Source organism: Gasterosteus aculeatus, chromosome 7 (genome assembly GCF_964276395.1).
Source record: "Gasterosteus aculeatus chromosome 7, fGasAcu3.hap1.1, whole genome shotgun sequence".
Classification (NCBI taxonomy): Eukaryota; Metazoa; Chordata; class Actinopteri; order Perciformes; family Gasterosteidae; genus Gasterosteus; species Gasterosteus aculeatus.
In genome coordinates this window covers 11,837,839-11,851,129 of record NC_135694.1, presented here as the reverse complement: position 1 = coordinate 11,851,129, position 13,291 = coordinate 11,837,839, and the positions used below count along the sequence as shown (strand labels likewise).

The 13,291-nt window shown below is 41.3% G+C and overlaps 1 protein-coding gene across 2 annotated transcripts; it reads right to left on the bottom strand.

Annotated features, from left to right (window-relative positions):
- Window positions 1-7: 7 nt before the first annotated feature.
- On the bottom strand, window positions 8-12,211 carry cd99l2 (CD99 molecule-like 2). Of its 2 annotated transcripts, XM_040183094.2 has the most exons (10): window positions 11,977-12,205; window positions 9,554-9,604; window positions 9,281-9,328; window positions 8,902-9,003; window positions 7,222-7,302; window positions 5,764-5,832; window positions 5,618-5,671; window positions 5,388-5,507; window positions 4,687-4,752; window positions 8-4,569 (listed from the first exon to the last, which is right to left on the bottom strand). In XM_040183094.2, the coding sequence occupies exons 1-10, from the start codon at window positions 12,035-12,037 to the stop codon at window positions 4,508-4,510; spliced, it is 714 nt and encodes a 237-aa protein (XP_040039028.2). In that variant the 5' UTR covers window positions 12,038-12,205; the 3' UTR covers window positions 8-4,507. The 2 variants fall into 2 exon arrangements, with proteins under 2 accessions (XP_040039028.2, XP_040039029.2); XM_040183095.2 differs by lacking the exon at window positions 7,222-7,302 and having other exon boundaries at window positions 11,977-12,211.
- Window positions 12,212-13,291: the final 1,080 nt, after the last annotated feature.

Genomic DNA, 13,291 nt, shown 5'->3' with positions numbered 1-13,291 from the left:
TGCAGTCTTTGTTGTCTTTTGAATTATTTTATTGAATTGGTTCATATTAGTAACAAGAACTTTTCAAATGACTTGGACCACCATAGACTTGTCTTAGTGAAATAGAGAAAGCCCAGTTTAGCACTATTACACTTCACGCAATGAAGACTGTCCAACATTCGGAGATCAGGAAGACACAAAAGTCCGACACTTGTAAGCTAGAAGTAAAGAGTGTGTAGAGAAAAGCATGCATTAAAGTGTGTGTGTGTGTTTGTACAAACGCAGTATGCTGGAGGTGTGTGTGTGATGTGACAGGTAGCCCAGCAGAGTAAGTGGGGGAGTGGGATTTGGGGGCATCATAGAGGTCAGTGTCACGTGACCTCACACACAGCTGTGCCGTAGCACCACGCAGGTACAGTAGACGCTTTACAACGCAAGCTAACAATATAATGCCAAGAACTAGGAGAATAATCTGAAAAATGTCTTTCCTATGGGGCAAATAATTGAAAAAACAACTGATCTGGTAAATTCATGTGAGAGCACCTCTTTCACTCCCCTGGAGTAATGTCAAAAAATGTTGGGGCACTTCACATGTCACAAAAACATAGCGGTTAAAAACAGTAAATGCTGGGTTGACTGTAAAAAATGTACTATACATTCACGAATATCATATGAATTTAGTTTTTAGCGTGCCTTGTAGAAACATGTGTTATCTGTTGGCACCGCCTCTTCCACTCCCCCAGTCCACGCAATCCCAACCCTGTTTACACGACCCCATTGTGTCTACTACAGTCTGGAGACAATAATGTCCACACTGAATCTTAAAGCATCATCAACATCCACGTGATAATAATAAACATAATCACGGAGTCATAGGTGCAGTGTGTTTTTGCAGTATACTAGTCCTTACACGTTATTTATAAGACGTACTGTAATCCATGAAATGCTCATCGGAATAGCAAACACATTCAATCTTAAGGACATTTTATTCAATCCTTTTCCTTCACGTTTATTCCAAAACATTATTCTCATTTAGTCCCAATGCATAAAGGCACTGTGGGAGACGTACAGGGTGTAAGGCAGAGAGGAGCACTATTTGTACTACAGCTGACAGGGCATCCATGCACGACCACAGGCACAGCCAACGCTACTCACAGCTCATATGACAGACGCTACTCAGAGCCCTGCTGATACCACGGGGGCTTCCACCAGCCTCTTTATGATCAACACCTGTAGAAATAGTCTGATGGTTTTTTAAAGATGTGGAGATTGTAAAGACCAAACAGAATTGTGACTGGGAAACAGTTATCGGAAGAATCCCACTTGGAAAAGTAAGATAGTTCCAGCCAGCCAGATGTGCATCCTTCCTCCATCCCTGGGGAGGTGACCGCGCCATTGTTGACCGTTGGCACACTTCCACTGCGCAGTGCCGCGCGTCCACACTCGACTCAGCCCGCTCTGTTCTGGTTTGGGGACGGTCCATGCCACCTTTCTTTTGGTACCACCTCGGTTCGAGGTTCCATGTGACCTTAGCCAATACAAACAGGCGTGGGTTGAGACAATGCAAACCCCCCATTGGTTGGGGAGAATCGTCACTGGACAATTTGCATCAATGTCCTCAATGGCAACTGCAATTTCTGAAAGTTACTCAACTTTTTTTTTATTTTTACCACCGCAGGACTGCGCTGACAGTGCATCCACTACGCGCCTGAGCGTTCTGATGGAGCCGAACCACGCGGTGGAAGTGAGGCACGTGTCACATTGTGGGATAATTTAAGCACATGGCTCACACAAGGCTCGGTAATTGTCAGCAGAGGTTCTGAGCAGTGCTGTGCAAGCATTATCAGACCGTAGAGAAAAACGGTGAATGATTTGAGATAAGCAGTAAGCAGTAAAACTATCTACAAAAAGTTAAGCTACGTTATTAGGAAATTTGGGTAGAAAGATTAAAAAGAGCAAGGCAGAGTGTGAACACACACTAAAGGGTATAATATGCAACGTAAAACACGCTGCTAATAATACAAACACAGAAAAGCTCACAGTAATATGTTGAACCATCACAACCTTCCAAAAGCACTCGTCACGACACTATTCAAGCTCCTAAAGCTAACTACTGCTGCTAACTTCATCTACACGGCTAAAGAACACTAGATTTGTACCTTTTTCTAGTAACTGGTTCAAAATCTCCTTTAGACATCATCTTTAACAATTAACTCAATTCTTCACTGTTAAAAATATTGTTCCATTGTGGCCACTTTGTCCTCAAAAACGCGTCAAAGTCAATGCACCGATGCAAATGCTCCAATACGCTTTAGTTTAAATGGTTCAGCGATAAACATTCGTACCAATTATTGCATTATTTATGAGTTAATGTATTAAGAGATACACAGTTTCTTACTGGAGCGTGACCCCATAGTGATAATGTATTTTACATGCAGATTATGCTCTTATTAAACGACGTTTGGTAGTCAAAAGAAAGGCAGCTATGTGTGACTTAGCTAGCTTATTTTTTACATGGAAGGGAATGCATTTATCATGAATGTTAACAGGGAAACTCACAAGGATTGCTTTAAATTGTTGTACGCAATTAATGGCCCGGCTACAATATCAAAAATCTGTTTTGTTTTTTGCGTAGTGCTACTTTCATACATCTTAGCATACCGCTATTTTCCCTTATCACACTGATGTTGATCTGAAATGCACTGTGGATAAAGATACATTTCACACCTCTTCTGCAAACATTGACACTTCAGTGCTAACACAATAAAACACAGTACACACAGTATTCTGTAGCAAAATAGCGGTAGCGTTAGCTAATCATTTTACCGACCTCACCCCCCCACCAAAAACAACTCATTGAATCTACACGATTCACGTAGGTCACCTATTTTGGTTTCAAAACGGCAAATTCCGCCGAAAGGTGAGGGATTTTCATGCCTGCAGAGAGGTGCACGATGTGCCTTTTTGAAAACTAACTGCAGTGGAACTGGTTTAGTTAGCATTGTTGTTATGCGTCATGCTACCAGTTTGGTGAGTTGTTAAAATTCTTTTGAATTTAAATTATTTATTAATTTCTTGACTTTGGGCTACTCTCGATGCAAACTATCTCAACATCCTCCCTTTCAAAAACCAAGCCATGCTCCCTTCATAAGCATCATCATTTAAATTAGATATTTACACTATAAAAAGTCACAGGTTGTTAGTAGACAGAAATGTTTGGACGCCTTATTCTTTTCCCGCTGCAAAAAGATCCATTTCTGAATAAGGCAACTTTGTACAACATAGACCAAGGGTGTGCATGAAGCAACATGTACCAATTAATGATATAACTGTCCTATGATGTGACCAATAGCTACCAGCAGGATGTACCACCAATGGAACCAACGGAGCCCATTTAAGGGCAGCATACATTGTCCAAGTGGGTCAAAATATAAAAAACTTCAGTGATTATTTTTTAGCATTATCATCATTATCACAGATTTCAAACTCATCATGATTATACACTGAAACTTATAATAATAAAAAAAGAATAATGATTACCTCTAAAAAAGTTTGTCAGGGAGACCACAGAAAAACTACTGGGCGGATTTTCATTAAATTTGGTGGAAGGATCTATCCTTGGCTACGAAAGTATGGATCTGAATCACAGGACAAATGTCCGCAATTTACGTTACTTATGGGAACAGGTGAACAGACTATGTTTAGTTATGGTATGTAACCTGAGTTCTATGAGTCCAAGCTTTCCCCTTAATTGAATGTGTTACTTTCCTTTTTCTAGTAACACTAACTGTGGTTATGACACATTTTATCACCACATTTCATAAATACATGATTAGCTTGCTTAGCTCTAACTTCCATCAATAAAAGTAACATCGATGATCTACGACAAGTAATCAGTTATTTGTAAAATAAGGGAGAAACGGCTGATTTCCATTCCAAGTAAGAAAATTAAATATTGTTGAACTTTCATTCATTAAAAAAAAAGGAAAGAAGACTGGGCGTGTCTCCCAACGCCCCCTGGTTCACATGACATTCAGCTTCAATCACGCTGCGAATCACAGATCATTCTAAATTCAATCAAATCAATCAATAAAGTAACTGACTCCCTGTGAAGCCAGAGACGCTCGACACACACCTGGAGAAGCTTCAGACCAACAACTTTTTGTATCTTCTTTTCCAGTATTCCAACTTCACTGTGTGTCTGGAGTTCAAAGTCATCTGAACACAAGCTGTTTGCAGTGGTGCTTTGAACAGAAAACAATAAGTAACTATTTACACTTACATTTGGCAAGGTTGGATACACTGTCAGCCATGTTTACAACTTCACATTCATTGAAAAGGACTTAAAATCCCAAAGTGTACAGAACGGAGCTCTAAGATCAATCAGGACATGCTACTCAACATCCTGTAGCGCGCGCGTGTGTGTGTGTGTGTGTGAGAAGAGGGCTTACGTGGGGAATGTTTGGGAAATAGCAAATGATGGTAGGTGTGTGTGTGTGTGTGTGTGTGTGTGACGCATGTGAGTGTGTTACACAGCATTCTCCTCAGTAGGGGGTTCAGCATTGGGGGGCTCCAGGAGAGTCTGTTGGACTGGAAAGACAAAAGAAACAACAGACAGTCGAAATGGTCAGAGATGCTGCTTTCTGTCGAAGCCACCCGGCGGGTCTGGGTCTAGAGAACAAGAAGGTGCAGTAGACACATGCTTACCTTGTGGTTCTGTAGCAACCACGGCTTCGGGGTTCTCAGTCTTCACCATGTCAGCATTCAGGCTCTCTGTAACATAGCAACATTCAATGAGCATCAACAGACGTGTGCCACCACTGCTGCTAGCGGCTCTACCTCTATTAACAAAGCTGACATCTCTTCTGTAGTACTACTGATGAGTAGATCTCCCTGATTGGGTTGCAACAACAACGAGCCAGTTTCAAACTAGTGATTTATTAAATATGTTGGCACCAGTTTCAAGATATTTATTGTCATGTGTACAGTTTAACAGATTACTCTGTACAATGAAATAAAATAAAGTATAGAGCGTAAAAATAAATAAATAAATGCTTGCTTCATTCGCCAGAGTAGTGGCCTATCACTATGGAAACCGTCATCAACTAAGCCGTTTGTTTCCACATTGAGCATGTCAGGAATAACATCTCTTTCTGCTTTGTACGTGTTGTCCCATATATCCTGAAATAATGAGCTAAAAGAGGCCAAATAGCTCAGTAGAACTGAGGACTCGTTCGTTTAGCATTGATTTGATGAACTGGGCCAACTAAAGAAGAAGTTTAAAGTTACGTGGAACCTGCCAACAATCTTAGTGACAGACCTACTTCTAGTTGGAGAGACACAATGCAGATATTTGTGCCCTGGTGTGGCTTAATTTCATGTGTAATAAATACATCTAAAAGCCTTACGCTGGAGACCAAAGCACAGCTTCTTCTTCTGGTAGGAAATGTAGCTGCTGACAGCGCCCACCAGCGCCATAGCAACCGCACTAGCGATCCCCGCAATGGTGCCCACTTCTGCAGTGGTATCTGTAAACACACAAATGATATATAAGTATATACTATTTATAGTGAAGTCCTGTAGCCAGAGAGACGGACGGGTATTTATGAACAATCACTAGAGAGGAAATGAAACCCACCAGAGTTTTCATCGTACTGGTCCAACTGATCTTTGCTACCACTGGGACGTCCCCCTGTTGAAACAGAGTGCGGCAGTTTTAAACTCCCTCAGCCACCAGGTTCTACCTGGGCTTTACCGCAGGTTTCTGAAGAGGTGCAGAATTACCTTTGCCTTTGTCAGGATGGTAGTTTTCGTCTTTGCTGACATCAAACAGATCGTTGTCAGAGAATCCACCTGAAAGAGGCCAAATAATCAGTGAAGAAGAAGAACGGCATCTCGAAATGATAAACTGCAGGTTAAACGGCGATCCATAAAGGTACAGTAAACTAAAGCCCATGAGGGGGACCAGCTGCCCTGTTTGTTGAGACAGAAGTCTGCTTTGACATCTGCCCCTATCAGAATCCAGCGTGAACTTGTCACCGCAAATGATCGAGCAGATGATGAGCAGGACGAGGAAGAAAGAGAGCCACGTTTACACTGATGGCTCCTGGTGAGCAACGGCTGATATCAATTTCAATTTGACTGTTTCAAAATTGAAATTGAAAATGTAATTTATTCTCTTCAAACTGTAATGAGGGAACAACTTTCCCTTTTGCATACAGTTTCTGACTGAAACATCCATATGCTCCATCTGAACTTCCATCCCCATAGTGCATGTGGACAGCACATTTTTAACATTACGGTTTGTAAATAATGTTTCCTGTACCTTTAAAGTAAAAAGGGATTTGCCCACGACATGATTCCTGCTCAATATAACCCGGCCAATATGATTTCTGAGGCCAATCATGGTTCTACATAATCCAATAGATTAATTTGTTTTTAGTTTTTAGTGTCACATTGGTCTTAATATACACAGTCAAATGTAGGTAGTGGAGTATTTATCATGCATGACAATATATTTTAAGGTTGATGACGAGCAGTCTTCATTGTGAAATTATACATGAGAGTACATCTAATCAGTAATAACAATCATTCCTTTCATTTGTAGAATCTACACACAGGAATTGAGGAAATACAGAAAAAATACAAATGGAGAATGAAATATATGAAAGGATTTTAAAATCGTATGGTGATGGACTGGAGCAGTTAGACAGTGTGGAAACAGCATGCAAGCTTTATCAGCAGGGAGGGGGTGGGGGGGGGGCTGAAAACAATGAGCTCTCCTGACATGTTGAGTCCTTCTACAAGCACACTGTGGCTTCAATTGTGCTCATACTGGATCCACAAAAACTTTCTAAAGTTCTAATTCTTTTTTGGGGGGGCGAGGGGAGTTTGTACAATACTGCAGTACTCGGAGAAATGGGAATGTGGATGGAGACACGGGGGAGAGGATAGCTTTGGACTGCAGTATATTCATTAAGGGCGATCTGATCCCGAGGATCTGAACTTAAAATTCCCAGTTTTAAATATACTGCAGAGGATGACTTCCTGTCTTTTAAAGCCGCTATGTCTACAACTTGTACGTGATTGGAATGTCTGATCATTATCTGTTTTTATCTTATCTGTGATGTCATGTCAGGTTGTTGTTCTACACATAGTGGCTTTAATTCCCTTTAAAATGATGATTGTTATTTTGTGTGTTTTTTAACAAATGCTAGTCCTACGGGAGAAACTCCCACCCACCTCCCTGCCCCTTGTTCTTATCCTTGATACCAATGTCATTGTTGGAGTCCAGGGCATCACTCAGGTCAAAGTCATCCGCAGCTGTTGAGGTCAAAAGGTCGGTGGTCAATGTTTTTGTAAAGGGGAGAGCAGAAGTCTTAAGTCGCATTAAGACTGTGACATAATGAGTGAAATTAAAAGACCTGCGAGCCTCTCCAGGTGAAGAAGTTATACACAAATACACTGAATATAGAAAGGGAAGACATGGCGGCTGGCCAGAATTGAAGCCAAAATATCTGGATTGCCATGCAGGTCATTAACCCCGCCAAGTATTAAAATATAAACATGCACGCTTACGCTAGAATTAAATTACACTTGAACTATAAATGCATAGTAATAATGGGTGAAGGCCGCTTAAAGGCCGGATTGACTGTAATCCAAAAAGTGAGCCAATGTAGAATAATCTAACATACAAACGAGGCTGGGTGCAGCTTGATTTCCTTCACATTGCGACAAAAATTGTTTGGCCATCACATCACATCCACCTCGTGTGATGAACCCTCAAGCTTTTATAACCACGGCCTTTTGACTGCTCTGATCAAAAGCAAAAGACTCGACAAGTCACATCAAAGAAAACGAGGAATTTTGCCAAGAAGAAACACGTTTGCAGATATGGAGGCACGTGCAAGTCTTTCTACAAGCTTGGTTTGAATTAGTTAGTGTGACACCATGATTGACAGTTGCCTGGGCCAATGAGACTTGGCCGAAGGCTCAAGAATTGTACGTAGAGTAGAAACGTTTTGAGATGTTGGGATGAAGGTAAAGCTAAAGATCTGACTCTGAGTCTGAATCCATCTGTATACAAATATATCTAGTCTGACCGTGTTGCTAACTAGCTTAGCAAAATGTCAGTTATATCCAAGCAGATCTGCTGCTAACATTTGCAAAACATGAGTATGTGTGATAGCGCATGCGTTACGCTCCTCATATGTGCACTTATAGAGATATTGTTGTTAGTTGTGTCTTTCTAGCCAAACGGTTACAGTGGTGCTAAAGTAGCAGCTGGGTGGCTCTCACGTTAAGGAGTTGTGGCCGCGGTTGGCTTGTGATTGGGTCAGGTGGAGTAAAGGCGGGACCTCGTCTCTCGCTGAAATGATGTCAAAAGCACAGGACGTCAGCGGCCATGTCTGGGATGTTCTGGCTTTGTTTTTCTACAATGGATCTGTGTCGTCCATCTTTACAGGTGTGAATTAGCTGACATAATGTGTTGAGCCGATACCGTGGACAGTTCAATACAAATATAATTAGTGATGCATACGTGTATTGATTCTATTGTGCTACAAATAACATTTCTACTTTTCTACGTCACTGTTAACCTGTAGCCTATGATCCAATGACTCCCAGCTCTTTTTTTCACAATAAAAGCCCACTATCCGTTTCTATGTTAAAGGACCAGTGTGAAGGATTTGTGCAGATTTATTGTCACTGATTTAAGTGAAATACAATATTCATAACTAATTCTTCATTTTGTCATGTGTAATCACCTCAACAGAATTGTTGTGTCTTAGTTTATTTAGAATGGGCCCTTCAAATCTACATCGAGAGCAGGTCCTATATGTGATGCACAACCATGTATCTACAGTAGCACAGATCAGAGACGTGGCCTCAGAAGGAAACACGGAGGCCGGCGCTGTCTCTCACCTGGTTTGGGTTTAGGCTTCACTGGGGTAGTCACGGGGGCTTTTGGCGTGACCTTGGGCGGGGCTTTGGTGGTGAGGTCAAGGGAGTCCTCCAGATTAAATCCTGCACAGGACACGGACAGCACAAATGTGTCGAACCACTGATTTCAGTGCACTGTAAATGATTCCACACAGCTGGATGAGAATGCTCAGAGTTGGGGTTGGAAAAACAAAAGTAAGGCGTGTGTCGTATGTCAAATGTAACATTTCGGACAACATCAACGATTCCTATTGGTTCACACTTCTGGATGATGCTGTCTATAGGTTAAGCGAGTATTTTATTACCTCATTTTATTATATTTAGAATTATCATAGAATGAAGTGATCTGTGTGGGCCTTACCTCCGCCTTTTCCTCCACCTGGTGCTGCTGGCTTTGGGGTAGGGGTCGCTGTAGGTTAAGATTATATAGTCATATATAGTCATAGTCATTACTTTAACCTCAATCAAAAGTAGATATTTGATTGTACATTTAGAACAGATCTTCTGCAGTATTCTATGGCTGATTTGGCGATACAGATCTAGTATTTCTAAGATGCTGCGTGTAGTTAGGAGATGTTAGGACGTGCATGGCCATGGAGGACATAAAAGACAAATGGTGTTCTGTCGTACTTACTTGGATTAACCTCATCCAGAGCGTCGGCCAGGTCAAAGCCCTGAGACAGAACTACAGTCCGGAGAGGACAGAAGAGACACGTTACACTTAATCTCACACATCCAACCAAAAGGCGTTCAAACAGGTCTCTTTTGTTTTCACTTTTTGTGGAGGTAAGGGAATGTCATGGATCATTTTTCCAGGGCCCTGCTACTGTAACTGTGGCACACAGATACAAAACCGCAGAGCTGGTGCCAAACTGGGCCCCCTGTGCACTAATCTGCTCTGTTTGTTGTCTGAGCAGCAAAACAGATCATTTACGAGATGGGACAAAAACAAACCTAAGCCAACCTCATTGACTTTTTGGAAAGAGAGGACATTTTGACTACTTTTTTAAAGGCCTGTTTAAGTTTAAAATTAATATTAGATTGTTCCGTATTAATCAACAACGATACAACTGATTTCCTGAACACTACATGAAAATCTGGGTTTTTGCTGTGGTTGCTTCTTCATTTTGCTTTATTCTTTTTGACTTCTTTGAATCCGATCTTGTCTTTGTCACTTTTGTCTTTGTCACTCCTAATTTCCCCGAGGAAATCTATTTTGTTTTTATGTTATAACTTGAGTACAACTAAGCTGCTCTACTTATTGATATAGGGATTGTCAGGAAACGTTAGGAAGAGATACAACTAAGGCAACCAGCTAAAATGGGAGGTCTGGTAGAATTACGAACTATAGGCCACCTATGGAGCCAACTCCAGGTCAAAGGTTTTGTTCATTTGAAAAACAAATGTGAACCTGAAAGTTTTGTTGTTGAACATTGAAAAATACAACAATGTATTCAAAATAAAAATAAGGGGACGAAAAATATTTTCGAGATGAATATAGTTTTGACTCAGCTCTATATTTTTTTTGAATGAAATATTTTTCTTATATATATTTTTTGATATTCACTGTATTATATTTTTTATAATATATATAATTTTATAATAATATTATAAAATATACAATACCTTATAATATTTTCAATTCCCATAGATCCCAAGTGTTGAACTTCATGGCCATTTCTTTGTGGTTATTGGTGCATTTCCTTATAATGTTCATAGAATTTTGGGGCGAAGGGGCCTTCTGTGAGGCTAATTCTACACGTGACCTGCTGACCATTGTGTGTACATTGGATTATGGTCTGAATGACCTCATCTCCATCAATTTCCAAGTGAAACGTTGTTCTATGAACAAAACCGTACTAAATCCTTGCATCCAGGATGCCTGCCTGGCATGTTAGCTTAGCTCACTGTACTCAGAGTCGGCTGCACATTTGTTTTCATGGGTAAATAATAAACAGGCCTGTTTTCCACTAATAAGCAAACACACACCTACGTCTATGTTGAACTCCACCACATAGACATATTCCCAATAGGAAACCTGAGCAGTGGTCTCATTCGTCCTCCAAGCAGCTTCGCCCGCCTACGGTCCAGCGGTGAAGGTATCGACACTGCCGTAACCCCCCAGTGATACAGGATTGTCAGTTTGGTCACAAGGTTATGGGGAGGAAATGAGCTCCAAGGGAGGTATCCTTAGTCTACACGGGGGAAAGGCAACGCTGCTGTTGGTTGTACGCTCTATAATGACGGTTAACAAGAGTCCAGAAATCAGGGAATAAACCCCCCCAGCATGAGCAGAGACTGAATTCCCTCCTCGCCCTCACTGAGCCAAAATTAATTCCCCTCATTTGCATCTCATTTGCATGATGAGCGTTAGAGCATTGCAGTCACTTGCCTACAACTGGTGTTATAAATGATTTTTTTCTAGTTGGTTTACAAAATGTACAGGGTAAATTGCACCGTAAGATGAAATGCAAGAAACCTGGGTGTGTTGTGCTGTAACCCTGGAGACCAGGGTGGGGGGGGGTCAGGACAGGTGCTTCTTCTTAATGCTGCATACAATCATCTGCTTTTAAATTATTTATCTTTTTAGGTGTCTAACTTTTCATATTAATCATCATCGAGAGTGATATCATCGTAAGTGTGGCACGTGCCGCTGCAATCCAGACAGACAAGATATGGTGGGTGGTGCCAGTCTGACCTACGATAACTCATTTCACATTTCATATAAATAAAGGAAATATCTGGATGTACGGAAAAATCCTATAGACTAATTCAACTTAATGTAATAATGTGTAATTACTAAACCAATCACTGCTGGCTACATGCATCAGTTATGCCTGGAGCAAATGCCTCCAAAATTAACTAATTTAATATCACACAATATACATTGTTGTATCCTTAATGGTTGTATTATAAATAACAAAGGGGTACTAATGTGAACGGGCACGTAGTGGGTGTCTGCCTCCGGGCCGGTGGACCGTTAATCGGCCTCTATTTAAAGGGCGGCACAAAAGGCGAACATGTGGAGCCGCGGAGGTGCGCGGGACAAAGCCTTACCTCCGGGCGGCAGCAGCAGCGCCAGCAGCAGGCACAGCGACCACAGGCAGCGGCGGGTCATGGCTCCGGTTTCCACGCACGCGAACAGCCGGTACGGAGTGATAGCGGGGCGGATAAAACTAACGGGGCTGTCGGCGCGCGGTTCGCGTGTGGCCTGCAGTCAAGCACCGTCCGGAACGCCGCATACAAGGCGTTCACTACGGCGACACTCCCACACGGTCACACTTCCTGCCAGGCCTTTCAAAATAAGGTCCTCTGGGTTGCTCAGGCCGAAAATGTAAAGGGGGGGACGCCAGAAGCACTACTTTTAACATAAGGATGACGTTTCAATCATGTCCTGCAATTGAAGATCTCTTCCACTCAGATATATGAAATAATAGCATACAGCATTAGCTCAGAGTTGGCGCTTCTTATGAAGCATTCTTGTTTTTTATTTGTTATTAATGCGTATTTATAATAATTTTGTGATCCTGTTTCTTGTATCCTGTAAATTCCCCCGCTGTGGGACTAATAAAGCATTCACGTGGCTTTTTTAATCTTTCAAATATTATTTAAAAAAAGAACAGTTTATCTAATTGGAAAAAGGTTGCTAAATGACACCTTCTGTATTTTCCATCCCTAAAGACTATTCAACCCGTCTCAATGAAAAATAAATGTATAACATGTATTAAATATGTGAAAGCGGAATAGATGAATGCACGGTTTAAAGTTGTGCTGTGGGGGCAGAGAAAGAACTGGAGGGGGGCTTTGAATTCAGTTGTTAACAGAACTGCAGTCGGCTCCGCTGTTAGTCAGTGGTTGAAAGGGACGTAGATGTCATTTGAGACAAAGTCAGAGACTAAGTTAATACAATCCTGAAGTGTTTTTACTTTATGCTATTTCATTTTTCTGCTACTGCTAAATCTATTGCACTACACTTGAAAGGAGATAGTATTGGGTATTTTAACTCCACTTTTTGGGGCTATAGTTACTACTTTTCAGATAAAAATAAAACATAATATAAAAATATTATTACCAAAATATGTCAGACATACAAGGAATTTGACTTGGCGATTAGTGCATAGCAGCAGACAGTTGGACAATGGACAGAGAGACAGATAAGACGATCTCAATCTCAAGGCAGTTTTACACGTTTCATTCACTCACACGCACTGATGACACCTCTGTGAGTCTATTCGAGAAGGACTTTAAATGGAGCTCTATTGTGGTTTGGCGTCGTGGTGATGGCACTTCAGTAAAGGACTACACAAGATATTTTGAGCCGACCTCATCAATGAATCGATGTGGAACATCAACACTGTTGATCACTGCCGTT

Coding starts and splice junctions, on each gene's coding strand:
- cd99l2 (XM_040183094.2), bottom strand. CDS start 12,037: ATGACCCGCCGCTGCCTGTGGTCGCTGTGCCTGCTGCTGGCGCTGCTG. Junction 9,605..11,976: donor GCTGCTGCTGCCGCCCGGAG/GTAAGGCTTTGT, acceptor TCCGGACTGTAG/TTCTGTCTCAGGGCTTTGAC. Junction 7,303..8,901: donor GAAGCCTAAACCCAAACCAG/GTGAGAGACAGC, acceptor TGACCTCAACAG/CTGCGGATGACTTTGACCTG.